This window comes from Capricornis sumatraensis, chromosome 23 (genome assembly GCF_032405125.1).
Source record: "Capricornis sumatraensis isolate serow.1 chromosome 23, serow.2, whole genome shotgun sequence".
NCBI lineage: Eukaryota > Metazoa > Chordata > Mammalia > Artiodactyla > Bovidae > Capricornis > Capricornis sumatraensis.
The window spans coordinates 45,263,941-45,289,701 of NC_091091.1; the positions used below are offsets into that span (position 1 = coordinate 45,263,941).

The 25,761-nt window shown below is 52.0% G+C and overlaps 1 protein-coding gene across 2 annotated transcripts; it reads right to left on the reverse strand.

Annotated features, from left to right (window-relative positions):
• Nucleotides 1–1,924: 1,924 nt before the first annotated feature.
• Nucleotides 1,925–25,558, reverse strand: UROS (uroporphyrinogen III synthase). Of its 2 annotated transcripts, XM_068961524.1 has the most exons (11): nt 25,497–25,542; nt 22,492–22,516; nt 16,801–16,889; nt 16,536–16,619; nt 14,855–14,951; nt 13,509–13,583; nt 11,440–11,514; nt 7,746–7,826; nt 6,827–6,912; nt 5,766–5,864; nt 1,925–2,321 (listed from the first exon to the last, which is right to left on the reverse strand). In XM_068961524.1, the coding sequence occupies exons 3-11, from the start codon at nt 16,861–16,863 to the stop codon at nt 2,187–2,189; spliced, it is 795 nt and encodes a 264-aa protein (XP_068817625.1). In that variant the 5' UTR covers nt 16,864–16,889; nt 22,492–22,516; nt 25,497–25,542; the 3' UTR covers nt 1,925–2,186. The 2 variants fall into 2 exon arrangements, with proteins under 2 accessions (XP_068817625.1, XP_068817626.1); XM_068961525.1 differs by lacking the exon at nt 22,492–22,516 and having other exon boundaries at nt 25,497–25,558.
• Between the last annotated feature and the right edge of the window lie 203 nt (nt 25,559–25,761).

Sequence of the window (25,761 nt, forward strand, 5' to 3'; positions counted from 1 at the left end):
GTCCCCCCGGCCCGCACCCCGAGTTCCTCAGGTCTGCATCAAGTGCACACGGGCACGCCCCCAACCCCAGTCGGTTAAGCCAGCCCTCCTGGGGCGCTCTGGTCCCCACGAGGCCCCCATTACATTCTGAGGGGTCTGCTGCTCATCTCAACTGGGACCTTGAGCTCAGACCAGCAAAACTGCAGGCTTCCCCATTCACTGCCTACCGGGTTCACCACCTTCGGCTGAAAAAGCCCTGGATTTCTGCCTGCCACCCGAACCGAGGGTGGCAAAGCTGCTGATCCCCGCAGGGGTGCACAGGGGCAAGGTGCATCTTCAGGCCACTGCCTGAGACCACTCCTGCTGGTCTGACCCAGGAGCAGGTTTTCAAGCATAAATCGCTTCTTGGGACTTCCCGGCGGTCCAGTGGGTAAGAACCCGTCTTCCAATGCGAGGGATGCGGGCTTGACCCCGGTTGGCACACTAGAACCCCCATGCTGCAGAGCAGCGAAGACCCAGCGCAGCCAAAATAAAAATGAGAAAATAAATAGTTTTTAATAAACTTAAACAAGGAATAAATGCTTCTCAATTTGTTGCCTGACTCAGGTCAGTTTCCAGAACCCTGAAGTGGTTGTTGGTAGCAGTTTTGTCTAATTCTATCCTGGTTTCTATCAAAAGGCAGCTACCACCCCCCAGGAACCCCTCCCCTCCAAGCTCACTGTCCTGCACAAATTCACTTAGAAGTGAGGTATGTACAGGGTTCCACCCAGGTCACAACAGACTCCCTTCTGCCTCCTCCACTGTTTACATCTCTGGTCTCAGAGAGATTCTGAGGGCGGCAGCAGTGGCTTCAATCCTTGAGAATATACAAAGAGAAGAAAAAAAGGAAGGAAAACTCTGTTCATTGCACTTAGTAAGGTACTAAAGCAGACTCCTGTGGTTCAGCAATATTAAAAGGGAGTTTTAGGTATAACTTTCAATTCTGCTTATAAACCTAAGGGCTTGTGCTTGCAACCCTGCCTTAGCTAAAAGTGCAGAATCATTAAGAGACTTCTATAGCAACTGGACCTTGCTCTGCTCCCCAAGCATGTGATCAGGGGACCGGCTGACCCAGTCCAGGTACTGCTGAGCCCACAGGACCGTCTTCTGTGGCAGTGAGCCTGGGGCCCGGGACGCGGGACTCTTTCCTGCAGTGCTTGTACCTGGACGAACGTCTCCTGGAGCAACAAGATACAAAGAAACCGGAAGGCACTGGAAATGACTGCAGGCAGGCACAGCTGGGGCAAATTACCGACGAGCTACAAAGGCGTCAGGAGCAAGAACAGGGTGCTGCACGTGCCCCCTGCCCTGGACGCCCCCACAGGGGCAGGCAGCACACCTAAGCCCCCCTCCAGCCTGACCCCGGCACGCACCTCTACCCTCATCCCTCATAAGCAACCAGCTCGTCCCCACCTCGGGGAGTGAGCAAGTGAAGCTGTCGTGTTTGCTCCCTCCTGTAGCCACCGGAGCCCCAGTAAAGCCTTGCCTGAATGTCTTGACCAGCCCTTGGTGGGGGTGGCTGAGTTGCTAAGTCGTGTCTGACCCTCGCGACCCCATGGATTGGAGCCTGGCCCCCATGGATTGTAGCCCGCCAGGCTCCTCTGTCCATGGGATTCTCCAGGCAAGGATACTGGAGTGGGTTGCCATTCCTACTCCAGGGGATCTTCCCAACCCAGCAATGTAACCGTCTCCTGCATTTCCTGCATGGGCAGGATTCTTCACCACTAGCGCCACCTGGGAAGCCCAGAGGCTCTTTTTCACAAGATGAATAAAACTCCTTCACACACAGCGAACTTTATTCTTCACGCCAGCTTTGTCAGTTCTCAGCACGCGGGCGTATCTGCTTCTTCCCCAAACACAGCAAGTGACAGGAACACATGGTCGGCCCGAGTGGCCACTGAGCTTTATTTGGCTTCCTTCCTGCCGCGGAGGAGCCGTGTGCGCCGGGCGAGGGTCCGTGCTGGCCACCCTGGGGGGACGCCAGGTGCCTGCGGGCCTGATGCCGGCCCCATGGCCTGTCCAGTCCCTGGTGCTTGGCGGGGAGCAGGGGGTGTTCTCCTTGGGCAGGGGCAGGAGCATGAGGGCGGCGGCCTCCCAGGAGCCCCTGCCGATGCCTGGTCTACTCGGAGGCAGCAACCTAGCCCGGGGAGGGCGCCAGGGCCTTGCACTCAGCACGCGTGGGGCTGGAGCGCCGTCCTGATGCCGGCGGCCAGGGCGTGTGGCGTGGGGCTCTCCGCGGTGCAGCTCACAGGCAGGCCCTGTGCGGCCAGGGCGTGGGCTGTGGTGGGGCCGATGGCCACGAACTGCAGGAAGAAGACAGAGGGGTCTCAGCAGAGCCACAGGCCTTTGGAGGGGAGGTGGGGTCTGTAGGGGGCGGGGGGTGCAGGGCCCGTCGGACATCCTGTTAGGATGATGTCTGGAATCGGTCAGGACCTCCGTGGTGGGAGCACAGAACAAAGCCTGGAAAGCAGCTCTCTGTGAGGCAGGGGCGGCAGCCGGGCCCCCCATGGAGGCAGAGCAGTCCAGACCAGGGCCCGGAGCCAGGGGGTCAGGTTCAAACGGCAGCTCCACAGGACAGTGGCCTCAGGGTGACCCACCCTCTGTGGGCCTCCGTCCCCACCTCCATGAAGCAGAAAGGTTAATGGCTTTGCTCGTCCGGCTGCTCCAAGGATTAGATGAGCAACACGTGTAACCACTTGGCCTGTGCCTGGCACAGACCCATGCTTGGTGCCCGTCGGTGGTCACAGGACCGTCATTATCCTAGGTTAGAAGCTTCAGTGGCCTGGGCCACGTTTTGCTGTGACTCTGGCCCCTGCCAGCTGTCACTGCAAGTCACTTAGCCTTTCCGATCCTCAGTTTTCTCATTTGTGAAAGGGGCTCAATCACCCTGCCTCTCAGTGCTAGCTCGGGGCGGGGCGAGGCGGGTGAAATGGGAAGATTGACAGCTTCAGGCAGAGAGGTGCTCATCCCATCCCCCTCTGCGCTCACACCATGGACAGGGACCTGCCGGGGAGTGGTCTGTGACAGTGAGCCCCCTGAAGATGGCAGCCCCTGCCCGGCATGCCCATCCGCCCCTCCCCAGGCAGGCTGGCAAGAGAGAGGACGAGATATCTCCTTCCCATAGTCTTAGGAAGTGGTGGCCAGACGCTCCTCCCCAGGGGCATGTGGGGGCAAGGAAGGAGGCTGCTCACAGAGAAGCTGGGGCTCCTGGAGCCCCCACACTCCCACCCCTTCCACAAAGCAGCTACCCCTTAAGAGACCTCCCTAAGGCAAAAAAATGAAGCTGGACCCCTACCTCACACCATGCACAAACATTAACTCAAAACGGATCAGAGACCTCAATGTCAGAGCTAAAACTACAACAGAAAACAAATAGCAGTGAATCTTCATGACCGTGGATGAGGCAATGGTTTCCTAGACACGATGAACACCACAAGCAACAAAATAGAACACTGGTTAAAAAAACTTCTGTGCCTCAAAGGACACCATCAACACAGTAAACAGACAAGTCACGGAATGGGAAGAAGTTTGTGCCAATCACGTATCTAATAAGGGACTTGCATCCAAAAAAAAAAAAGAACTCTTACAACTCAATACCAAAAAGACAAATACCCTAGTTAAAAAGTGCCAAGGATGTGAACAGATGTTTCTCTTTAGAAGATATCAAAATAGTAAGACTCAGGGAACTCAAGTTGGTGCTCTGTGATAACCTCGAGGGGTGGGGAGGGGCGGGAGGTGGGAGGGAGATTAAAGAGGGAAGGGACAGATGTACACCTAAGGTGAATTCATGTTGATGTACGACAGAAATCAAACCAATGTTGTAAAGCAAAGATAAATATAAAAAAATTTTTTTAAAAGAAGGTATCAAAACGGTCATCGTGCCTATGAAAAGATGCTCAGCGTCTTTAGTCATTAGGGAAATCCTAACCCAAACCACAAAGAAACTACTTCATACCCACTAGAATGGCTATAATCATAAAGACAAAAAAAAAAAAAAAAACGTGTTGGCAAGAATATGGAGAAATTAGAATCCTCATATATTGCTGGTGGGACTGCAAAATGGTACAGCCACTTTGGAACACAGTTTGGCAACCGTTCAGAATGTTAAACATAACGTCACTGTATGAGCTAGCAACTCTACTCAGGCATACACTCAAGAGAAATGAAAATGTGTTCACACACACAAAAACCTGTATTTAAATGTTCAGCTATTACTCATGATGGCTCAAAAGAGGACACAATCCAAATGTCCATCAGCTGATGAATGGATAAATAAAAGGTGGTGTATTCACAGAATGGACTGTTGTCTGGTAACGCAGAGGAATGAAGAACCGATACATGACGACACGGGTGAGCCCTGAAACGATCGGGCTAAGGGAAACGAGCCAGTCACCGCAGACCGTATATGGTGCGACTCCGTTTGTATGAGAAGTCCAGAACACAGGGAGGTCCGCAGAGACAGGGAGAAGGCCAGTGGTGGCTGGGGGACTGGGGCGCGACTCTCACGGGCACGTGGCTTCTTTCACGGTATTAAAATGTTCCGGAATGAGAGGATGATGGCGGCACAACTCCGTGAATTTACTAAAACCCACTGAATTGTACACTTTAAAAGGTAGATATTTAAGTCATAAAAAGTGAATTTCATGGTGTGTGAATTATCTTTCAATAAAGCTGTTTTTTTCTTTAAAAAAAAAAAACATTAAAAAAGAAGGAAAGAAACTCCCTGAAGTTGGGAACCAACAAGTAGCAAGCATAATTTCAGCAGAAGCAATCTGGTCACAGGATGACGTTTCCACGTGAGCCTTTTATTTTCCCTGAAATGGATGGGTCACAGGAGGGGGCGCATCTAGAGAGCTCTGCTGTCAGACTTATCACCAGGGGCCTGTCTGGACCCCACGGAGCCTGCGGGGGCTGGACCCCACGGAGCCCATGGGGCTGGACCCAGGCTGCCGACGGGGCCCCTGGAGCAGGGCAGCCCACTCCCCACCGGGCCCCCAACAGCCCAGTGCTAAGGCCAGTGTTCCGTCTCTGGGCCCCTGCCTGGGGCTGGGGTGGGAGTGGGGAACCAGTCTATAAGGCAGGGATAGTCCCGACTCCCCCGGAGTGCTAGGGCACCAGCAGCCCTTCCCCAGTCCCCCTCGGGCCCTTTAAGAGCATCCCCATTACAGGGCTGTGATTACTTGCCAACTCCTAAAGAGTACAAATGGAAATCCTTTGAGTTAAAAACCCTAAAGAGGAGAAAGGATTTTAGAATAGATAATTTCAAGGCAGATGGGAAACAAGGAGAAGCATGCTAATAGCCAAGCCAGGCCCTGAGCTAAGGGCTTGACTTGAACTCTTTCAACGAACCCTATCAGGGAAGACCACGTACATGTCTCCGAAGACCACAGAGGGATAACTGTCCTCACGCTGCACAGGCTCACAGAGGTTAAGTAACTTGTCCAAGAGCACCAGCCAGGAAGCGGCGCTGTGGGCTGTGCGCAGGGGCCTGGGAGTCCCGATGCCCGCACTACACAGCACGAGGACTTCCTGGACCAGGGCTGGAACTCCCCGCGGTGGAAGTGCAGAGGCCTGACCCCCGGACCGCAGGCAAGTCCAGCCCTGCCTTTTCTCCAGAGCTGCCATCAGGGACTCTGCGAGCTCAGGAGTGCTTTGACTTCGCATGGAAATTCTAGGATAATTAGTAAAAGCTAAAACAAACAAAAGGATCTGAAAGAAAAAGATCAAAAGCCCACTGAATATCGTACCTTAATTTGGCCAATGCTGTCACCGGATAACTTTTGAATATGCTTGAGACTGTGTGTCAGGCCAGAGGGACTGAAAAATGTGATGCTGGCGGGAACACCCTGGAGAGGGGAGAAGAGTCAGTCCCTTGCCAGGGGCAGAGGAGAAAGATGCTCCTCGGCTGGTCACCATCACCCCTGGAGCCCAGGGTGCACCCTGGGGCAGCCTGGGGGCATTTGCAGCAGGAGGGCCCCCACTGGTTTGGGTCCCAGGCTCCCTAGAGATGGAGCTCAGGTCAAGAACTGTTTGGGGGGGGTGAGGGAGGCTGGGCGCTGTTCCCTGGGTGCTCTGCCACCCTCGCGTCTGTGTCTGCCTGGCCAGAGGACACCGGCAGCTGGGACCCAGCACCCAGGTGAGTGGACAGCGCCTCCAGCTCCTGTGGCCAAAGCACACCGATCAAGTCAGACAGCAGGGAGCCTGCTCCCTGGCCCTTTCCGTGGCTTCTGGAGATGGAGCAGACAGACGGGCCCACTGGGCCTCTCTGCTCTGGTTGGTGCTAACAGGGCCTCCCAAGCCGGCAAGGCATTCGGAAGCCTGTCCTGGGAGAGGAAGGGGAGGCGTCTTATTGGGTGCAGATGTGGAAAGCTCCCATCAACCCCACAAGAGCCGAGCATTCTTCTGCCTGAAGCCTCCAAAGGTTCCCGCTGCCTCCCCAGTTTGACCCAGACCACGCCCCGCCCCGTGGGCCCGCCTGGTGTGCACCTCACCCCTCTCCAGCCTCTGCCCTGCAGCTCCACCACCGCCCCAAGTGTCAAGGCCACTGCGACCCCGGGCTTTCTCACTCTTGAATGCTACACAGAGGGCTTTGTGTAAATTATCTCCCTTGAAAAACTTTACTAGATTGGGTCTGTTCCTACTTCCTAGATATAGAGATGGAACCAAAAGGAGGGACACTCCCCGCACCCTCACCGCGAGTCGCAAGCTGCGATGGACAGTGGAACCAGTGTCGGGAGGCTGGCGCCCCTCAACCCTGTCTGTGTCACCCGGGGGCCCCCGGCCCGAGCTCCCGAGAAGCGGCACGTACCTGCTGGGTGTAGTAGCTGGTGAGGTTCCCCTGGATCTCTGGGTGCGGAATAGTCTGGTAGACGGTTATGCTCTCCAAGGGGATCCCTGGGCACAACGGACACCAGGAGACAGACTTTACTGCGCCGGGAACGGACCATGGGGCACCGTTGGTAGAGGCCCCCCAGGGCCGCACGACCTTCCCGGAACAAGCGGCCGGGCACTGAGGGGTGGGGGCTGGGCTGGCCCTCCACACCCCACCCGATGCTGCGGAGCGGTCACACGGTGTAGGAGGCGCAGATGACAGGGAAGGACGGGGTCCCGAAGCCTTAGCCCCCCTGGGGACCATGATTCCTTTTGTCCCTGCGTCTGTGTGAACTGTCCACTGGCCTGGCCCTGGCCACTTCCGCCGTGGCTGCTGTCCGTGTGGACTCCCACCCTGCGGCCGGGGCTGGAGGCAGACCGCACGGGGGTCTGTAAGCCTGGGGGGTCAGCGGCCACAAGCTTTCGGGGCCCCAGACAGCTTGGCCCCTGGCACCCTGGGATGGAGCCCAGGGTTGGAGCGGGAGCAGGTCTAGGTCAGCTGAGCTGCAGGCCACCCCGTGCTTGATGAGATCGGCTCTCCCTGAAGACCGGCCTCCCCATGTGCCCACCCAGGGGTCCCGGCCACCCCACCACCACCGAGGTCCTAGTGAGGGCTCCGGGTTCCCCGCCAGCCCCCAGCTGAGCTGAGTGGGTTGTGGGGAGCGGATCTGAAGCAGGAAGGCACCTGCACCCCAAACCTCACATGAGGGGCGCCCACCTCCCGGCCCACTGGCCCAGCCCAGCCTTGCCCTCCCTCGAGGGCTCTGGGGTGACGCTTTGTCACCGCGCGGGCAGGCTCTCGGGACCCCGGAGAGGCCGGGGCAGGCGTGGCCCTGAGCGCCAGTGCGTTCAGTCACCTTTGTCCTTGAGCATTTGTGGCAGGATCTCTCTCTTGAGGGTTCCGCAGGGAAACAGAAGAGGCAGTGCTGTTGACTCCCCTGCGAATAAATAGGCAGGCGTTGTAGAAAGGCCGAAGGTAACGTGTCAGGGGTGTGGGAGGCTCAGCCCCAGGCCCCGCCCTGGGTCAGGTTGGTTCCAGGACAGAGTGGAGGAAGCTCTCGGGGTCATGGCGGGGTTGGGGGCAGCATGTGGAACACTAACACCCACGCGTGCCTCGGGCTGCAATCCCCCCAGCTTCAGGAGCCCCTCCCACCCTGGTGGCCCCGGGCAGTGGTGAGCATGCAGAGCTGGGTCATAGGTCAGGCCCAGTACTGGCCCCAGAGTAACAGTCTCTGCCTCCAGGGGGGACCGGCTGGGAGGGAAGTAGCTGGAACCTGGGCTCCATGGGCAGGCAGCAAATGGGAGCCGAGCGTGGACGGTGGACGTGCAGCCGCCCCAACAGAGACCAGCTGCAGGGCCACTTCTGTTATGGTGGGGATGGCGGCCACCAGGCCAGGTGCCCCAGGGGCTGAGGGATGCCGGCGGTGGGGAGGCCCAGCCTGCTCAGAATGGTCCTGCCTCCTGACCCCGCGTACATCTCTGCTCTGGGAGAATCAGATGGAGGCCTCTACTTGCAGAATTGTGGAGACACCATGGAGACAGCAGCTCCCAACAAAATTGATGGGCCGTCAGGTGTCAGAATCCTCCCCAAGAGTGGAGGCTTGACGGTAAACAGCCTCCGGGGGAAGGACGCCTATGGCCCATCTCATCACCATGGAAACTGATCGCATCTCCCACCAGGGTACTGCTTGACCACACCACTCTTCTTCTTTGTCGTAAGATCATTTATGGAAAACGAATGAATGAATGAATTTTAAAAATTCCTTTTTTGGATGAGCTCAGCTAAACAGGGCAGTGTGAAAGCTGGTTGAGTGTTCTGCAGAGGTGAGCGGTGAGGTCTCCCTGCAATGACAGGGAGCACAAAGGGCCTGGCAAGAGTCTAACCCCACACAGGATGGTGAACCTCGGGGCTCGGAGGCTCTGCACTCCTTTAACAGGAAGGGGGCCCGGCCTGCTGGGCAGAAGACGGCAGCTGCGCGGAAAGTCCTGAAAGCGCGCCACATGGCCGGGGCAGGGGCTTCAGTCTCTGCAGGCGATGCGCGTGATGAGAGGGAGTGTGTAAATGTCATTTTCCTGGAGGAGACGCGTGTGTCTGTGAAACTCTAACGACCTCCAGGTCTGTGCCCTCTCAGGCCTGCTAGCAGTGGGCACTTTACGGTGGATAATCAGGATGATGAGGCTGATGGTGGGGGCGGGTACGCGAAGGAGAGCCCAGGAAGTGGGCAGGTTGGCAGGAACAAGTTGTCGGTCAGTTCAGCTGCAAGTCCAGGGGGACAGTTCAAATAACCTGAGTAACCAATCAACTATAATCCAGAGAGATTAAAAATCAATAAACAAGCCTGCCTCTGACGCCCTCCCCTCCTTCTCTTTCTCTCAGAAGATGCTGTTAAGAGTCATTTCCTACCTCTGACCACTTCACTTGTCCTTTTTTTTCCGCCAGCAGGGTCACCCTGGGAGGGAAGACCTGTCCATCAGAATAAGAAACTACCAGATTCACTGAGGTGATGGCTTTAAGTGCTTTAACAGTGCCCGTCACGGAGTAAAGAAGTGTTTCAGTCAAACAAATAAGCCGTAACTACGAACTGGCCTTTCTACTCCAAGAATGCACTGGATCAGGCTTCAGAGGTGACTTGCGAGAAAATCCTTAACATCTTCGAGAAACCAGGGGCAAGTCCTTATTGGTCAGGATGGATTCTCACTTAGATGTGATTCTAGTTGGGAACTGAAGGTTCATTAGGACCCACAGGTGCACACTGGTCGAGCCGTGCAGAGTCCGTCCTCCCGCTTGTCCCCTCGGAGCTCTGGGACCCTGGATGGTCACGAGCCCCCCGGAGCTTCCACAAGCCTGCCAAACAGCGCGCTGGGCAACCCTGGGGCACCCCCGGGCCATCCCTGCGGTGCCCCAAGCCGAGAGGGGTGGCTGAGCTGTGTGGCCTGTGCTCCGTGTGACAGGGGAAACACGTTTTTTGTTTTTTCATTTTGATTAATTTAAATTTAAACAGGCACATGTGGCTCCCACAGTGGACCATAGTGGATGGTGGTGGAGAGGCGCCAGGGCCATGCTGACCACCCAGTAATGCCCAGCCCTCGATACCAACAGTGACAGTGACCCAGGAAAGAGGAAGTAAGATCATTCATAAAAGAAAAGTGGGAAAAGGAGAGTGAATGGGAACCTGCAAAGTCCACTGTCCGCTGCCTGAGCGCCAGGAGGCCTGGCCCACGGGGAAGGGGAGGCCCAGGACTCTTGCAGGAGTGGCTCCCAGCGGTCAACAGAAACACACAAGCCCGAGTCCCTTCACCAACAGCACTGGCTCCTGACAGGAGGGCCCCCTAAGACTTCAGAAAGACCGAGACAGGCCAGCGCCACCTTGAGAACAAATGTTCCAACACACCACGCCCCACACAAAATGGCCCCAGAAGAAGTACAAGTTCCCGGTTAAGGTATTGCCCTCCCTGCCCACCCCGATGCAAACACCAGGGACAGAGAAGACAAAACCCTCTCCCAGACAAACTCACATCAACACCTTGGGTGTCAGCAACCAACTGGCCCTGTCGCCGAGCTCAGGGAAGCTCTAGAGAGGGCCTGTACACTGCGGCCCCGGGTCAGAGCCCAGCACATGGTCTACGGCCGCTCTCCTGTTACAACGGGCAGAGGACGGGCCCGCAGAGCTGCCTGCACCCAGTCCTCAACAGAGGGGCCATTGATCTCGAGGGGCATGGCCCCGATCTCCTCAGCAACAGAAGGCGAGCTGGTTCATGGGGGTGTCTGATGACACGCATGTGTCAGGGAGGGGCCAACGTGGTAAGGACACACGAGCGTGCAAGCATCTGTGTGCGGCTGGAGCAGGTACAGCCGGGGGGTGGGGGCTGGGACACACAGCTTGAGTGGGGGCTCCCCTACAGACACACTGAGTCTCTGCTCTCTCTCTTCCAGAGTTCTGCTCCAGAAAGCTTGGCTCATGCCAGAAGCTGAGAATTTCCTAACTAGTGCAAAGCCTAATCCCTGCTGAAATATAAACCTCCCTAGAACCTGTGCCGTTTTAAGTCTCAGCCCATGTGCTGCCCGATGATGAGCTTATGACGGGGTAGGGGCTGCTCTTTCACGGAGGAGTGGGCTTTGTGGGGGAGGAAATTCAGAGAAGGAAGCGGCTCCTACAAGGAAGGGCAGGCGGGAGAGCTGGCAGGCAGACAGACAGACAGACGGTGCCCAGTAGCTCCTGCTGGCTTCACCCGCCCCTTACAATCCCCAGAAAGTCCTGTTCCTGGTTTTGTCTCCAGTCCTTTCATTCTGTGTCACGTTCGAGTTGTGTCCAATCCTTGGGTGCAGCGGGTGGAGGGCAGTGGGCTGAACCTCAGACAAGCACAGATGGGAGCAGATACAAGGCACCTGATACAAGGCAGCAGCAGCTACAAGGGCCCAGAGGGGTGCACGCACTCAAATCAGCTGCGACATTACCAAGACAGCACCCAGGAGGCGGCCCTGCCCCGAGGCGCTGGCTGGGAGGCCCCCCACAGCAGCACCGGGCTCGACTGGGGCCCTACTCTACTTACTGGAGCAAATGTATTCTGCAAGCTTCTCTGCATTTCCACAGGTTTCTCCTTCTGTATGCAGGCCAATTCTGTTCACTGGAAAACAACAACAACATCTATGTATTTACATGGTTGTTACAGTCCTTCTGTTCCAGGGTAGTGTTTTAAAGATGCAGAGACGAAGGCACGTGCTTTACAAAGACACGGAGTGTCTCCCCTTGGAAGCTGGCGTGGGAGGTGGGAAGAGGCATTGTGCACCCGAGAGGGAGCTGGGTCCCAGCCTGCGGCCCCCCTTCCCCGCCGCCCCCAGACCTGTGGCTCTGTCTGGGTGATATGGGGTCAAATTAGCAACTTACTCTCAAAAGGTTCAGGAAAAATTCAGTTCTTTGCCTTGTATTTATACCTTTCCTGTAAGTTCCCTTCAAAATAAAGATGTATACATAAAAGAAAAAACTACATAACCGTCACACAGATCTATCGTAATTTAAATTGAACTCTTCCCCTGTTAGTGGACACTTGGAGTTTTTCATTTTTTTTTTACATTACAAGTAACACTACGATATAGTTGCGTATCCCAACCCTCCCCCCGCAAAGACTCTTGAGAGTCCCTTTGAGAGCAAAGAGATCCAACCAGTCCATTCTAAAGGAAATCAGTCCTTAATATTCATTGGAAGGACTGATGCAGAAGCTAACACTCTAATACTTTGGCCACCTGATGCGAAAAACTGACTCATTTGAAAAGACCCTGATGCTGGGAAAGATTGAAGGCAGGAGGAGAAGGGGACGAGAGAGGATGAGATGCTTGGATGGCATCACCGACTCAGTGGACATGAGTTTGAGCAAGCCCCGGGAGCTGGTGATGGACAGGGAAGCCTGGCGTGCTGCAGTCCATGGGGTCGCAAAGAGTAGGGCACGACTGAGCGACTGAACTGATAAAAACATTTCTATTTGGGATTATTACCTTTGGATAGATTACCAGAGAAGGGATTAGTGGCCAAAGGGTACAAATAATTTGGTAAAGCCTTTGAATACATGCGGACCAAGTATTTCTCAAAACATGGGAACTGATTTTCAGTGCCATTTAGCCATATCTGAATATATTTATTTCACCGCAGTCTTATTGGCATCGTTATGTAGTGGACTAATTACTTGTTATAAACTGAGGAAGGAAAAGAATCTTTTAAACTGAACCACGGGGCTCCATGAACTAAGTCAGGTCAGCGGGGAGGACACCTCCTGCTCCCCTCTCTCCTCTGCTCTCCACCACACTCACCCCTCTGCACGCTGGCTGCGCGGGTTTTCCACACCCAGCAGTTCTCCGGCTCTCAGCTGGGTGTCCGACAACCTAACTCACGTCTGACGCTCTCTCCAAGGAGGCAGCGTCAGATCCCAAGGATCCGGGGCTCTGGTCCCTGGATCACGCTGCCCCCACTTCAGACCTAGGTCATCGCTTGTGCTTCTGACAGACCGGCTCTGAGTTGGAGGGTCTCCCGGCCTACTCCTTGAGTTGGGTCATTTGCTAGAACAGCTCACAGAACTCAGGGAAAAGGTGTAATTTACTGTTGCTGGCTTCTTACGAAGGGTATTTCAAAGGGTGTCAATGAACAGCCAGATGGAGGAGCTGCACTGGGCAGGGATGGTTCGGGGGGTCTGGGCCTCCCAGCTCCTCCGTGAAACTGCTCTTTGGATTTTTTGGCGGCTTCGCTGCATGGGCACAATTGACTAAATCACTGGTCACTGGTCATTAATTCAACCTCCGCGCACCCCACCATCCTTCTCCCTGGGGGTGGGTGGCAGGGAGGGCAGGATCTGAAAGTTCCCACTGGAATCATGGGACTGGTTCCCATGGCAACTAGTCCCCAGTCTAGGGGTTTCCCAAAAGTCCCCTCAGTGAAGTCAACTCAGATGGAGTTGAAAGAGATGTTATGAATAACAAAAGACACCTTTTTTTTTCTTATCACTTAGGAAATTCCAAGGGTTTTAGGAGGCCTGGGCCAGGAATAGGGATAAAGACCAAATATACATTTTTTTATTATAATCACAATATCACAGTCATTCTTTGGTGTTTTATTTGGGCCTTGACTGCTTACCTAGAGAAGCAGTAGCATGTCCCACCACATACACCGACTTAGCATTCCATTTTTCTTTCAGAGACCTCTTCCAGACTGTAAAACATGAAATCCGATGTGAGTTGCAGATACCACGGTGGCTGCCTGCAGCTGTTTGTTCCTCCGAAAACACTTGTGAGCAAGGCAAACTATTAATGACCAGATATAAAGAACAGCATCTCAAACTAAAATCCATTTTTACATTCTATTCATAGAATGCAGGCAAGTTTTTAAAAATCACTTTGGCCAAATGTGTCAGTATGCCTTGCTTGAAATAGTAAGTCATTTCCATAGCTGGCACTAGAAGCATTTTTAATGAATACTAGTAAACAAACATAATGAAGAATTAATTTGCTTGGTGATATTAAAATATAAAACTCTACCCTTTTTCCTTTGGCCACGCCATGAGACTTGTGGGATCTTGGCTCCCAGACCAGGGATTGAACCCACGGCCACGGCAGTGAAAGCACTGAGCCCTAACCACTGGACCACCAGGGAATTCCCCCCAAAATCTAGACTTTTAGATAAAAAAGTTACTGTTTGTGAAAAAGAGGCAATTTAAATCTCTAATAAAGCAACTGCTGTTTACTTGCTGTCCGACACTTTGTGACCCCGTGGACTGCAGCATGCCAGGCTCCTCTGTCCTTCACTATCTCTTGGAATTTGTTCAAATTCATGTCCACTGAGTTGATGATGCTATCTAACCACCCCATCCTCTGCCATCTGATACAAGTGATTTTATTTGGGACATAAACCAAAGCAGTCAACAAACTGTCATCTCAGATAAGAAGGCTCATTTATCCATTAGGTCAAAGTAGAGATAATACATTTCAGGTTCAGAAACAAACACAGTTTTATAGAGGACGTTATCATTTTATAACAAAAGTAAACATTTTAAAATATGGGTTAAAGAAATACTGAAAAAAAAAAGTATCACAAGGCCACTTGGCATTCAACACCCTTTTAGGAGATCCAAGGAAACACTAGTTTTTCCTTCCTAAGATCTGACACCCGTCTGGGCATTTAGGAGGCAGCACGGTCCTGTTTCCTGGGGACTCGGCACCTTGAAGTGCTCGCTCCCATCAGAAGACTCCCGGGTGACGCTGTTCTGGGTGGGACACCAAGAAACAGCCTAGAGGAAGGAATCTCAACTCATCTTCCCTCCAAAGGTAACACAGACACAAAGGAACTCAGTACCTAAATACTTTTTGAACTAAAAGTCACTGCGCTGTTTCAAACGTGAGGTCCAGGTCTTTCCACACTGAGCATCACCGATGGGAGAAACCAGAGTGACATCCAGAGGGATTCACAGCAGACCCCGCCCTCACCTTCAGCTTTAGTGTCTTTCTGCAAACACCGCTCCACGGCTTCCACCGCTCTGGGGCTGGTGAAAATGAGTCCCCCGTAACCTTCGGGATGAGACAGCTGCACACCAAACAATGGCAGAGGAATTTTATATGATGGCCAAGTTCAACGTTGCCCAAGATTCCACATCTTCACGAAAGTAGTAGGCAAACTACATGCATCCATCCATCCATCCACTCAAGACATGAGAGCTCACTATGTGCCTGGAACTACTCTAGGTCTTTAAGGTCACACAGGTAAATTCATAGCATTTCCCTCAAATAGCTCACAGTCTTGGGGAGGGACGGGTCAGTGTGATGCGGGGTGGCAGGCATAAGGGAGCAGAGGGGATGACTCAGCCTGGGCATGGCTCGGGTGTAGGGAGGACCGCAGACTGGACCTGCATCCATAATACACTGGAATATTCAAGAAGTGATATCAATGCTGAAGCCCCGGTTTCTGAGGATAAAAATGGGGACAAAATCTACTGACCACGTATTCTGAGCCAGGCAGTGGGCTGTCTTACACACATTCCTGCACCGAATGTGTGACAATACCCTGTGATGGGTGGAAAGTCTCGAACTGATTGGATTAAGACACAGAGGTTTGACACAGAGGCTTGGCGAGGATGAGGAAGCAGCCGAGGTGAGGGGTGCAGCTGTGATCTGAGCACGTGTCTCCACGGTGCCCAAGCCTGAGCACTCACTCACCGCACCACCAGAGCTTCAGCTGGAGCTCAGACACCCCCTCAGGAAACAAACTACCTGGGGGAGACAGGCTCCTGTTTCTAGCATTTTTCAGACCATCGGGGTCCTAGCAACGAGCTCAGATGATGAGCTCTGCTTCCGTTAAAGCTGCTTATGGGGGTCCCTTACATAGTCCTCACAGCACATAGTCAGGGCAGATGCCAACTATTGAACGAATAATTCAACATTCAGCTCAAACGGAAGGGAGAAAGCAGAGAGGTGCTCCGTGACGGGCAGACTCCAATATGCAGAGCATGGGGGTGGTGGTGGTGGGGTGCGGAGGGGGGAGCCTGGGGCTCATAGCGGCCTGGGAGCCCAGTGGGCAGGGGTGGGCACACCCACCCCGTGAAGCCCCCGACTCTCGGCCCACGTGTCCAGAATGGAGCCCCTGGGAAGGTTATCTGGCGGCAGGTGCACAGTGGTGGAGGCTGCTGGGCACCGAATCTTTAGTTGGAACTGTTCCGATGGGGCTTCCCTGGGGCCGTCCCCGGCTGTAATCTATCACCCCAACCCGGGGGTAGTAGTCCCAACCCTCCCTCTAATCTGCTGCGGAACCCGGCCAAGGTGCGGGCCTGGGGAGAAACAACAGCTGTTGGGCTCTTTGCTGAGGTCGGGGGGCGTGGCCTGCAGGAGAGGAGGAAGGGAAGGGTCTGCGCCTCTGACAGCCGGCAGGCGGGGGCCTCGCCGCGGCCCGCCTCTGGGTCAGGCGGCTTTCTGGAGGGGCTGCTAGAGGCTCGGGCTGAGGATCCAACAGCAGCTGAGACCTGGGGCAGGTGAGTTCACGTCGCCAGACTGAGACGAGTGCTCATAAACCGAGTGCTCATCATTGGGTCCTTCCCACTCAGGTTGGGAAGGATGCCATGGAAACCAAAGGCGTCTCATTGGAAAACGATGGTGCTCAGAGGCTGGCGAACCTTACCTTCTCCAACAGACCGGGGAGACACAGAAACTCAAACGATAAAACAGGGATCAATGTGGCTTCGAGCCCATATAATCCCAGCTCCTGCAAATAAAAGGATACAGCTTTGAGCTGGCAGGGTTTCTTTGGAAAATAAGGAAAAGGTGCCTGTTTCACAATTTACACTGTGCTCACTCCTCAGCTGTTAGCTGATCGCCCCACCCTTGACTGACTTCAACACAAGCCAGGGCCAGGCGTTCTGGGACTGGGTGTGCCAAGCACTTACCCTGACGTAGGGGTCCTGGCCACAGTCGTCCTCCTTGGGGTCTTTCAGCAAAAGAACCTTCATTATGGCCTGGCAGTCCTTACAGGGTGCTACGGGGCAGGGAAAGGGGATGTTAACTTGATCTCCAAGGCTCTTCCTGAGCAGGGTCAGCGGGCCGGGCAGGCATGGGGCGCAGGTAATCAGCAGCAGCTTCGCTGGCCCCTCCCTCCCCCACAATGACTTGGCGTTTATGGGCTTGTTCCTTCTGAAGACTGTGTCACCGATAAGGCCTGCGGACACCAGGCTGGCACTTGATATCACTTGAAAAGGCGGATTAAAGCCACTAGGGAAAGGTAGTGTCCTAGCGGAACACTGGAGACTCACAGAAGAGAAGTGATGCAAATTTTGGGTTGAATCAATAATAAATAAGAGAAATGAGTACCTTTTAAGGAAAGGAATAATTACTTCCATTTCTTGATAAATCTACTCAGTTGCTTATAAGCTCTTTAGGGAATGATTATATTGATTCTTCTCATATGTTTTACAATGTGGTCAAGTACCATGAGATAATCTTCCAAAAATTTTTGAGAAACCTGGAAAAAAGCCTGTTGATATATATCAAAAGGCGTACATACTTCATACCCTTTCTTCCTATAGTTTCACTTTTAGAATAAATTCTAAGGTGTTATTCATAAATGTGTGCAAAGATTAACATAAAGGTGTTTGTCCTGGTATTTTTTAATTGACATATAACATAGGGCAAATTTAAGGTGTACAAGTGTGATTTAATACTTTTATATGTTGTGACACAATTACCTCTGTAACATTAGCTAACATCCCTATCACTTCATAAAATTATCATTTCTCTTCTGTGGTAAGAGCAATTAAGATCTAGTCTCTTGGCAGCTTTGAAGTTGATAACACAATACTGTTGATTATAACCACCACGCTATTCATTAGATCCTCAAAACTTAGCTGCAAGTGTGTATCCTGGAATGCTTTATAATTGCAAATAGTTAGAAACGATGTAAATGTCCAACAGGGAGAGAATGGCTAAATAAATCATGGTCCAAGTCTACAAAAAATCACTAAAATATCCATAAACAACTTAATTACATGGGTTATTTAATCACAAAATAATGTTAAGTTTAAAAAGGCAGGATACAGAATTGCATAACATGTGTGATCTTACAGATTTTATCTACACATATACATGAAAGAATATTCTTTGCTGCTAGGTTAGGGTGATTATTTTCTCCTCTATCTCTTTCTGTATCATCCAATTTTATTTTTACAATAAACATTAAATTCTTCTTGTATCAAAGGAGGAAAAAGCACATTATAACCATCCAAAGCTCTCGAAACAAAAGCCGCCAAAGACCTGCAGAACAAACTCTGCTGGAAACGCAGATTACATCCCATAAGTAGCATTAGACTAGCAATTACTTAATTAATATACAGTGGTTGATAATTGTCAAAGAGAATATATTGTTTGGAGTAGAAATGTGTTAACACTGGGAGCCATTACTAATAAATAATCACTGAACGTATTTCTGGAAACTTATAACATCTATGGGACATCTTAGAAACTCTGGCTCCAAATGAATTGCTTTGTATCTAAGCAACCAATCCTGGGTGAACTAATAATAATTATGAAGCCAAGTTCAATTACTGCTGCTTTCCAGCAGTTAGCTGGAGAGCCGGGGGGGTGGGGGGGTGCTTGGGGAAAGAGGCAGCAGCACCGTGTCTATCATTTCCTGAAGTTACTCACCATGCGTCTAACACAGAAACCAGAAATCCCCCTTTCCAGGATGCTCACTCTTAGGTGCCAAGTTGGCCGGGCTCGTTTTATCCATTTATTCAGCAGTGCCAACCTAGGTGTTGCTGGGCAGGTGATCCACTCGCCGTTCGTTGGCTTTAGTAAAAGAGATGATCCTAGGGCATCAGGGAGGGCCTGCTTCAGTCAATAGGAAGGCCTAAAGAGCAGAACTGAGGTTTCCTCGAGGAAGAAGGAAGTCCACTGCAGCCGCAGCTGCAGGTAGTGCCCGAGCCTGGCCTGCCCTTCCCGTTGGCTTGCACCGTGGATTCCAGCCTTTCCTCGCCAACCCCCACAGCTGCACAAAGCGATTCCTTGCACCAAGTCTCCTGATTATATCCCCTACTGTTCTCTCTGCTGAACCCTGGCTGACACACCTCCCAATCTGGGTGTTTAGCGATGTACGTCACTAAGTGGCAGAAGTGAGTGACAGAAGATGAGATGGTTGGATGGCATCACCGACTCGATGGATACGAGTTTGAGCAAACTCTGGGAGAGTGAAGCACAGGGAAACCTGGGGTGCTACAGAGTCGCACATGACTTAGTGACTGAACAATAGAAAGGGGCCTGGGGCTTCCCCAGGGGAGAAGGGCAGGCGTGACTCAAGTGCAAGGACCAGGGAGACTCTGGTTCACTGAGAAATGGGGATCTACCGGATCCCCAAATATCCATTCCTCCCTCCCCGCGCACAGACAGGAGTCCTTCATAACGTCGGGCACGTGGATGCCCGGGACAAATACGTGTAGATGGATGTGGTCAGGTGAGGAGGTGCTGGTCCAGAGGATGGAAGTGGAAGTGATGCACACACTTCCAGTCCCGCCTGGACAGGAAGTGCTGTTCCTGCCTCCCTGCCGGGTGGAGGATGGATGTGGTCGGTCAGTAAGAGCTGCAGGGTCTTGCCCTGGGGGTGATGCAAGGAGCAGGACCTCTTTGCATGGCAGAGCCACCACTCAGCCAGAATGTTTACATCAGAGGAAAGAAACATTCTATCCTGTTCCAGCAAATGTTATCGGTTCTCTGTTAGAGCAGTGGGACCTACATCCTCACCCATGCAGAGCCCAGAATGCTTCCTGGACGACCCGATGTTCCTGGAGGATCATGTTCAGACTGGAGGCTGCATAGGTTCAAGCCTGAGGGGTGGGGAGAGGCCTGGGGCGGCTGGAGCGTGCAGGGGAGTGGGGAGATGGCCTCGTCTGGCCCTGTTAGGGAGTCTGGACTTAGTGGCAATGGAGATGTCTTGTTGATGGATGTACTGTTCTGCTTGCTCTTTCTCTTCCTTTTTCTCTCTGGGGCAACATAAGGAGGGAAGTGCAGGGTCACTGAACAGGCACAGGACTAAGGGCCAAGGGAGTCGGGTTCTGGTCCCAGGTTGACTGGCCACGACATGATCTTGTTTTCTCTCCTGTTAAATGGGAATACCCTCTGCCCTCCCAAGGCACGGAGCGACTCACAGGAGATAATGAACGACAGCTACCCAGTTGTTGTTATGTAGTCATTAAATCAGGCTTGACTCTTCTGTGACCCTATGGACTGTAGCCCGCCAGGCTCCTCTGTCCATGGCATTCCCCAAGCAAGAATACTGGAGTGGGCTGTCATTTCCTTCTTCAGGGGATCTTCCTGACCCAGGGATTGAACCTGAGTCTCCTACATTAGCATGTGGATTCTGTATCACTGGGCCTCCTGGGAATCCTTCAGTTCAGTTCAGTCGCTCAGTCGTGTCCAACTCTTTGTGACCCCATGAATTGCAGCACGCCAGGCCTCCCTGTCCATCACCAACTCCCAGAGTTCACTCAGACTCACGTCCATCGAGTCAGTGATGCCATCCAGCCATCTCATCCTCTGTCGTCCCCTTTTCCTCATGCCCCCAATCCCTCCCAGCATCAAAGTATTTTCCAATGTGTCAGCTCTTCACATGAGGTGGCCAAAGTACTGGAGTTTCAGCTTTAGCATCATTCCTTCCAGAGAAATCCCAGAGCTGATCTCCTTTGGGATGGACTGGTTGGATCTCCTTGCAGTCCAAGGGACTCTCAAGAGTCTTCTCCAACACCACAGTTCAAAAGCATCAATTCTTTGACGTTCAGCTTTCTTCACAGTCCAACTCTCACATCCACACATGACTACTGGAAAAACCACAGCCTTGACTAGGCGGACCTTAGTCAGCAAAGTAATGTCTCTGCTTTTGAATACACTATCTAGGTTGGTCAAAACTTTTCTTCCAAGGAGTAAGCGTCTTTTAATTTCATGGCTGTAGTCACCATCTGCAGTGATTTTGGAGCCCTCCAAAATAAAGTCTGACACTGTTTCCACTGTTTCCCCATCTATTTCCCATGAAGTGATGGGACCGGATGCCATGATCTTCGTTTTCTGAATGTTGAGCTTTAAGCCAACTTTTTCATTCTCCTCTTTCACTTTCATCAAGAGGCTTTTGAGTTCCTCTTCACTTTCTGTTATAAGGGTGGTGTCATCTGCATATCTGAGGTTATTGATATTTCTCCCAGCAATCTTGATTCCAGCTTGTGTTTCTTCCAGTCCAGTGTTTCTCATGATGTACTCTGCATAGAAGTTAAATAAACAGGGTGACAATATACAGTCTTGACGGACTCCTTTTCCTATTTGGAACCAGTCTGTTGTTCCATGTCCAGTTCTAACTGTTGCTTCCTGACCTGCATACAGATTTCTCAAGAGGCAGGTCAGGTGGTCTGGTATTCCTATCTCTTTCAGAATTTTCCACAGTTTATTGTGATCCACACAGTCAAAGGCTTTGGCATAGTCAATAAAGCAGAAATAGACGTTTTTCTGGAATTCTCTTGCTTTTTCCATGATCCAGTGGATGTTGGCAATTTGATCTCTGGTTCCTCTGCCTTTTCTAAAACCAGCTTGAACATCGGGAAGTTTACGGTTCACGTATTGCTGAAGCCTGGCTTTGGAGAATTCTGAGCATTACTTTACTAGCATGTGAGATGAGTGCAATTGTGCCGTAGTTTGAGCATTCTTTGGCATTGCCTTTCTTTGGGATTGGAAGCCTTAGTTGGATAATAAAAACATGTGAGAGCAAACCAAATCTACTCACTGCAAATAAGGAAAATATTTCTTCTGGGTTCTACTCTGTGGTTCTCTCGGGTAATAAAACCGATGCCTTCTGGATAATGACTGCTTAGAAATTCCATGAGATGGGCTGCAGGACTTGAAAAATAAAAATCAAATACTGCCCTTGGCCCTTCTCTGCCATTGCTCTAAGCATCTCTAAGGTAGAACTAAGAGGAGCCACCACTGAAGCTTCCTGGCCACGCCAGAACCAGTATCTCCAAGTTCACTGAGAAACAGATCAATGGACACGTGCACTCAGTCATGCCAACACACTAGTACTTTTCTTAGTAACTGAAGGTTTAAAGCTGAGACTGTGCAGAGAATTGATTCTCCTTCACATCTACCCTCTCACAACTGACAGGTACCAGTCACTGAACTACTGGGCAAATCCAGCCCAGGGCTGAATCCAAGGGCTCAGAGAAAGGTCCACAAACCCCTTCTCAACAAGGGAGGGGGTGGGACGTCCCTGCTGGGCCAGTGGTTAAGAATCAACGAGAAGCCCGTGCACCGCAGCTAGAGGAAGCCTGTGCGCAGCAATGATGATCCAGAGCAGCCATCAATCAATAAAGTTTAAAACAAAAAACGTTTTTTTCAGTTGACACCTGGTTTCCCTGGTGGCTCAGAGGATAAAGCGTCTGCCTGCAATGTAGGAGACCTGGGTTCGATCCCTGGGTTGAGTAGATCCCCTGGAGAAGGAAACGGCAACCCACTCCAGTATCCTTGCCTGGAGAATCCCATGGACAGAGGAGCCTGGCGGGCTACAGTCCACGGGGTTGCAGAGTCGGACATGACTGAGCAACTTCACACACCTGCATCGCAGCAACAGGAGGAAGCCTGGAACAGAAAGGGGAGAATGGGGTATATTCTCAGGCTTTTATGCAAGGAGGTTTGTATGTGTGTCACTTTGGACTTTGGCAAGAGGCCTGGTGGTGTGGAAGAATCTTGTGCCAGAGGGGCTGAAACCTGGGTTCTGGTCTACGCTGTCCTTCTCTTGGTCTCTGTTCTTGAATCTGTGAAATAGGTTTGAACCAATGGTTTCCCTGGGCCACTTTCTTCCCCATAGTAGATGCTCAGCAAATATTTGTTCGCATTGTGGGAAAACAACGCTTTAGATTTACTCAGCAATTTTTGGAGTGTGGGGAATGACCACTTTTCCTTAAACAGACAGGGAACTGACTTGATTAAGGCCTCTTAGCCACGTCTCAAATCCATACTTTTAACCCATGTCCTGCTGCTTTGAGTATCAGCAATAAAAGCAGCTGCCCTTTCATGTGGCACTTACATGTGTACTTTACGGGGATAAGCATTTTACATGCAAGATCTTAATCCTCATTTAAACCAGCAAGGAAGGGCGTATTATTCCTTTTTTACAGAAAAGGAAACTAAAGCTCTGCAGGTTTGAGTAATGTGCTCAGGCTGCACAACACAGTAGTTGGCAGAGGTCATAATACAATGTAACCCAGTCTGGAGCCCAGGCCCGGTCTCGAAAGCATATGCTACCAGCTCTCTGCTCCTTTAAGATAAACTCCAGACTCCGTTATACAGAGTGGAGCATTGATAAGTCAGAAAGAGGAAAACAAATATCAAATATTAATGCATGTATGTGGAATCTAGAAAAATGGTACAGACGAACCTATTTCCAAGGCGGGAAGAGAGGCATAGATATAGAAAGCAGGCATGTGGACACAGCGGGGAAGGGAGGGTGGGATGGACTGGGAGACTGCGATTCACATACATACATTACCATGTGCAAAACACGGAGCTAGTGGGAGGCTGCTGTACAGCCCAGGGAGCTCAGCTCGAGCTCTGTGATGACCCAGAGGGGTGGGGCAGTGGGGGCGGGGGCGGTTGCGAGGGAGGCTCCGAAGGGAGGGGATATCTGTATGCATATAGCTGACTCATGCTGTTGTACAGCAGACACTAACACAATATTGTAAAGCAAGTATATTCCAGGAAAAAAAAAAGATAAATTCTGAGTGAAGCTAAAGGGGAGCCAGTGGGTTGGCAATCTAGTCTCTGACTGAGTGAAGTTCCCTGGGGCCAGTACTGGGCTTTCTTGAAGGACAAAAACCATGGGTAGTCCATTTATTTATATTCACTGCTCTAACTCACACTCTGACCATGAGCTCAACACTGAGGACTAATCCCAAGGCACAAAGAAAGGCTTTTCCCCTCTTATTAAAGAACTAGATACTTATTGAGGATAATTTGCAAACTACAAAACAGTATGTTCCTCAAAACATTAAAAATAGAATTCCTATGATCAAACTGTGGTGGAGAAGACTCTTGCAGAGTTCTCGGACTACAAGATCACACCAGTAAATCTTAAGTGAAATCAACCCTGAATATTCACTGGTAGGACTGATGCTGAAGCTGAAGCTCTTATTACTTTGGCCACCTGATGCAAAGAGCCAACTCATTGGAAAAGACCCTGTTGCCGGGAAAGATCGAGGGCAAGAGGAGAAGGGGGCAACAGACTCAGGGACAGCTCATTCCTTTTTTTGCAATCACACTTCCCACCTACTCTGCTCATTTCACAGAGAGAAAAAGGAAAGCTATAGACCTCGCTCTGAGAAAGCTGATGTCTTCTCTAGTAACTTTTTCCCCCCAAATAACATTAACAGGCTGCAAACTGGCAGTCTGTGGGATAAATCTGACTGGTAGATGACTTTTATTTGGCACAATTTTACAAATCATGTTTTTTGGTAAAAGTCCAGCACTCCAGGTTTTCTTGCAAAGTGAGAACTGAGAACACTTTTCCACTTGGCCACAACTTGCAGAGCCGCTGGGTGCACGCTCTCTAGTTTACCACAGTCCTCTCCACTGTGTTTTCTCAAAATGGGCTCAGGTCTGTCCTTTAGCTATCCCCACAGGCCGTGAAAGTGTTAATTGCTCAGTCATGTCCGGCTTTTTTAGACTCCTCTGTCCGTGGGATTTTGCAGTCAAGAATACTGGAGTGGATTGCTATTTCCTACTCCAGGGGATCTTGGTGACCCCAGGGATCAAATCCAGGTAGAAGGGAGATCCTTTACTGTCTGAAAGTGAAGTCACTCAGTCGTGTCCGACTCTTTGTGAACCCATGGACTGTAGCGCACCAGGCTCCTTCCATCCATGGAATTTTCTAGGCAAGAGTACTGGAGTGGGTTGCCATTTCCTTCTCCAGGGGTATCTTCCCGACCTGGGGATCGAACCCGGGTATCCCGCATTGTGGGTAGACGCTTTACTGTCTGAGCCCCCAGGAAAGCCCTAAGGAAAGCGTCAGTCTCTCAGTCGTGTCTGACTCTTTGAGACCCCATGGGCCAGGATCCTCTGTCCATAGAATTCTCCAGGCAAGAACACTGGAATGGATACTCCTTTCCTTCTTCAGGGGGACCTTCCCTACCCAGGGATCCAAACCGAATCTCCTGCATTCAAGCCTGGCTTGCTGCAGTCCATGGGGGTCCCCGAGTTGGAGACAACTTGCTCTAAAGCAGACGAAGCTGATGCGTGAATTTTAAAGAAACCTTCAGATAGAGAAATGCGCTTAAGAATAGTGGGCTAAGGGTAGGTATCAGGATCGCATTCACTGATTACGAACAAGGCTGTGCCACCGACTGTGCTGGGCGACGCCTGCCGGGTTGGGGCATCTGCTCTGGTCCCGGAACCTTCTTTCCTTTCGGTGACCGCGCAGCACGGCCCAGCGCCCACCCAGGCCAGCAGCGACCTAAAGGGTTCCGCTGCCAAATCGACACGCACGGGCAGTGCCGCAGTCGGGTCCCCGTGAGTCCGCGGAACTCTTGTGTCTTGGCCGGTACCGTGCACAAGCGACACCTACCTAGCCGGGCTGACGAGGCGCTGGGCAGGCGCCCACTCCAGGACGGACTCTCAGGATTTCCGCCTGCAGGCCGCCGGGCGGCGGCGCACAGCGCAGAGCCGGGAGGGCGGTCCCCTCACCACTTGGCCGGCGTTGCCAGGACGACAGTCCAAGCCCCGCCCCCCGTTACTGGTCACCTGCGCCCGTGGTGGGAGATCCAGGAGCCCGCGCCGAAGCTCGCGCATGCGCACTGACACCCAGGCCCGGCGACCTAATGAGGTGGGTC

What these genes read in the sequence shown, in the direction of transcription:
- UROS (XM_068961525.1), bottom strand. Translation starts at nt 16,863, where the DNA reads ATGAAGGTTCTTTTGCTGAAAGACCCCAAGGAGGACGACTGTGGCCAG. An exon ending in TCCCCGGTCTGTTGGAGAAG is followed by an intron (nt 14,952 to 16,535) that starts GTAAGGTTCGCC and finishes TTTGGTGTGCAG; the next exon opens with CTGTCTCATCCCGAAGGTTA. An exon ending in CCAGCTACTACACCCAGCAG is followed by an intron (nt 5,865 to 6,826) that starts GTACGTGCCGCT and finishes TCCCCTCTCCAG; the next exon opens with GGTGTTCCCGCCAGCATCAC.